At 35.6% G+C, this 3430-nt stretch overlaps 1 protein-coding gene across 3 annotated transcripts in view; it reads right to left on the bottom strand.

Annotated features, from left to right (window-relative positions):
* The window catches only part of LOC106877554 (DNA topoisomerase I, mitochondrial), a 35159-nt gene that overhangs the window by 14327 nt on the left and 17402 nt on the right, over nucleotides 1–3430 (bottom strand). The window contains exon 1 of one of the 3 annotated variants that reach the window (XM_014926488.2): nucleotides 2162–2355. The exons of 1 other annotated variant lie outside the window; for it this stretch is intronic. In XM_014926488.2, the coding sequence (XP_014781974.1) occupies nucleotides 2162–2168 (7 nt within the window). In that variant the 5' untranslated portion in view covers nucleotides 2169–2355. Of the gene's footprint in view, nucleotides 1–723; nucleotides 959–2161; nucleotides 2356–3430 lie in introns of those variants that run through there. One more of the 3 variants, XM_014926489.2, reaches the window with a different exon arrangement.

Below are 3430 nucleotides of genomic sequence, written 5' to 3'. Positions count from 1 at the left end.
TATATATATATATATTAGAAGTATTGGGGGCGATGTACAGATTTAATACATATGAAAGAAAAAGGCGTTCAGAATGCTGGATGGTTGTATATAAAAAAAAAAAAATATGTATTTTTATTTACATGTCACATATTGTTTCTTCAAATCACATATTTAAACGCTTTCATGTACTACTGTAATTTCATAAAACTCGGGGAAGACAAGGAAATAGAGGAATTATAGAGATGTACGAGTAAACGAAAACATAATTATGGTGTTGATAGAAAGAGAGGAATCTCTCGTGGGATTTTCATTTACATCCGGATATCTAGAAGAAGCCTGTGACGGCAAAAAAGATAACCACTGTTTACTAATAATCAGCCAAACAACGCTTCATATTGTTGTCAGCTTAAAAGTGGACCATGGCGGGATATTTCGAGTTTGTTTATAAACGGAAAACACTACGTTTTAGTTTGTAGGTAACAACCTCAAAATACGCTGCTCCATCGCCCATATATAATTAGACAGCCCCCCTCTAAGGGAGATAACCAACATTTAACCTAACATTATTGTGATTAGTTGCCGACCCTGAATGACATGAAAGCATCCCCAGTCATTTCGCAAACAAATACCACCATGGTTTAATCGATATTCTAGTTTCACCCATCTGAGTTCTAACATTCTCTACCTTGTCTGTTTGCCTTTCATATTTAGTTGAGGTGGATAAAACCTTAACGTGCTTACCTCATCACTAAACCAAATAAACATCCTAACTGCGAAGTAATTTAGTTCCGTGTAAAGATGGGATTGGTCTGGTCACTTGTGTTTCTTATGTAAAAACCATTTATTAAAAACTTAAACTATTACATTAGTCATGGATAAACAGTTATTAATTACGGGGTAATGGGGCTGCGAAAAAAATTCAAATAAGCAGCAGGAAATATCGCACGCATCAACGTGCCTCGAGATAGTGTTCGTGACTGGTCGCCCTGATAGAAATAGCAGGAAGACCTTCCTTAATTCACTCCTTCATTATCTTAAAATAAATAAACAAGGAAAATCAAAAAGTTTTCAGTATTCTAGAAAAAGGACGGAATAATGTTTTGAATGTTTTTTTTTTTTTTTTTTTTCGGGTTTTATTCACTCAAGACTGACGGCAAAGAGACAAGTTTTAAGACACAAGTTGGTAGCCCAAAACTAACAACTATCATAACGAACGATTTCATGGATTCTAGGGATAATGTTACGATCAATGTCTGTTATATAAAAGGTACCAAGTACAAAATCGAAAATTTAATCAGGTGTGAAAATGCGACGTCGGACAAGGTAACGCAGACAATAATAATAATAATCTTTTCTTCAATAGGTACAAAGCTTGAAATTTTGGGGCAGGGGACTAATCGATAGTCGATAACATTGACGTTAGTACTCAACTGGTACTTATTTTATCGACCCCCCGAATAGATGAAAGACAAAGTCGATCTCGACACAATTTGAACTCAGAACGTAAGGGCGGGCGGAATGCCGCTAAACATTTTGCCCGGTGGCCTAACGATTCTTCTAAGAGCTCACTGCCTTAATCCAAATAACTATTTCTTTAATATGGTTTTTGTTTCTAATTTTAGAACAAGGCCAGCAACTGTGATGGGGGAGAAGGGGGGCAAATTCGGTTGCGTGGATCGAGTAATTTGGTGGGTGCTTGTGGTATCGAACCTGAAAGGATAAAAAGCAAAGTCGTATAATAACGATGATTTTGAACACACGTAAACATTATATATAAGTGAAGATTTTTTTGTACAACTGGTGGTTGAAAATAACGATCGAGAATGAACGACAAAATTAAAATAAACGTCAGGATGTCTGTCCTTCGAAGTCCCAAGCCTTGTGAGAAAGGTAAATAGGAGAGGGGGAATGCGAGAATGTAAAACTGAAGTTTTAAAAAGAGGCAGGAAAAGACCCCAAGGAGAAGGAAATGAGCCTGAGATCAAACTGGAATAATAATTATGTCATGAAACAGCCATTTCTAAACACACACACACACACACATATATATATAGTAGTATTTCACCTCTTATTTTGTAGTCAATCCGGTCAGTGACACGAACTACATTGACACAAACAAAATAAAGAATTCAAAAAATAAATTAAATTAAATAGTTTAATAAAGCGAAGAGAAACAAACCTATCATGTCTTAGAATTGGAAGAGGTAAAAAGAAAAAGAAAAAAAACATTAGAAACATTGATAAATATGATTTAAGAAAATGAATTCGAAAATGAGGTTTCAAGGCCAACTACAGTCTTTCTTTTTTAACAGCATAATTGTTCCGTCGAAACATCAAATAAGGCAATGGGCGTCCCAGGACGGTAAAAGCCAAACAATAAACTGCAACCTATGGACACAAGATTTGATTTGCGTTTTATACAAGCGTCCGAAATAAATATTTAAAAAAAAAAAAATTCTGATTTTTTTTTTTTTTGTTCCTAGAATTTACTTCACCACAAATTTTAATGGAAAGAAGTTGAAAATATTTATTTAGCTTAACTCCTGTCTCGTATTTAACCACTATTTGTTTTAAAATAAAGGAACAACTACGCGGCTTCTTGACATTTAGAAATAGCAGTTAAACTCCCTTAAGCATTCTCCCGTTATTTATTTTTTTTCATTTCTAAATGAAGATACTGGTATACTCTTACATTTTATGATCACAAAATGAAAAAAATTAAGTGAGTAATCGGCATTATCGTCCAACACACACACACTAAATAACACAAAAGCGTGACCCAAGCCAACTTCACTGAGTTTGGTTACACTCAGCAGAAATGATTTACAACCAGTGCAATGGTTGTCACACTCCTCTAACTAATTGCTATTTTCCACTTCCATTTACCTGAGAAAATACACGGAATTTCGTATTGAAACAAGTCTAAGCTTAACAATCAATTACATTATATAAGGCATACCGACATTTTCTGGAAATTAAAATAAGATAAAACTCGACAAACTTAGAAAAAGAAAAAAGATTTTGTAAAGAGAAAACCAGAGCCTGGAATCTATCCATCTATCTGTCTGTCTACCTGTCTATAGCTCTCTCTCTCTCTCTCTCTCTCCATTCATATACACACACGTGTGTGTAAGTAGGTGGAGGATAGAAATGTGTGTCATTCGTATCTTTGACAAGGATGTTAGTGACGCAAAGGATCGGCAACAACCATGACGATAGCGTGATGCTTGTCGACGGAGCTGTCGCTTGTGATTCAACCCTTCACGGAAGAGCGGCAAAACGACTTCCTTTACGAACATTGTAGTTCGTATTTGTCTCGAAACCCTGCATCTGTGGACGTGGGAGTCACCACACACACACATTTGTTGAATTAAGGCTTGCGGAATCAAAGACAAGTTCACTTCCAGTTAACAGTACACCGTATTTAGAAGGAGATAATAAACATTAG

Source organism: Octopus bimaculoides, chromosome 20 (assembly GCF_001194135.2).
Source record: "Octopus bimaculoides isolate UCB-OBI-ISO-001 chromosome 20, ASM119413v2, whole genome shotgun sequence".
NCBI lineage: Eukaryota > Metazoa > Mollusca > Cephalopoda > Octopoda > Octopodidae > Octopus > Octopus bimaculoides.
This window is presented reverse-complemented; position numbering and strand designations above follow the sequence as displayed.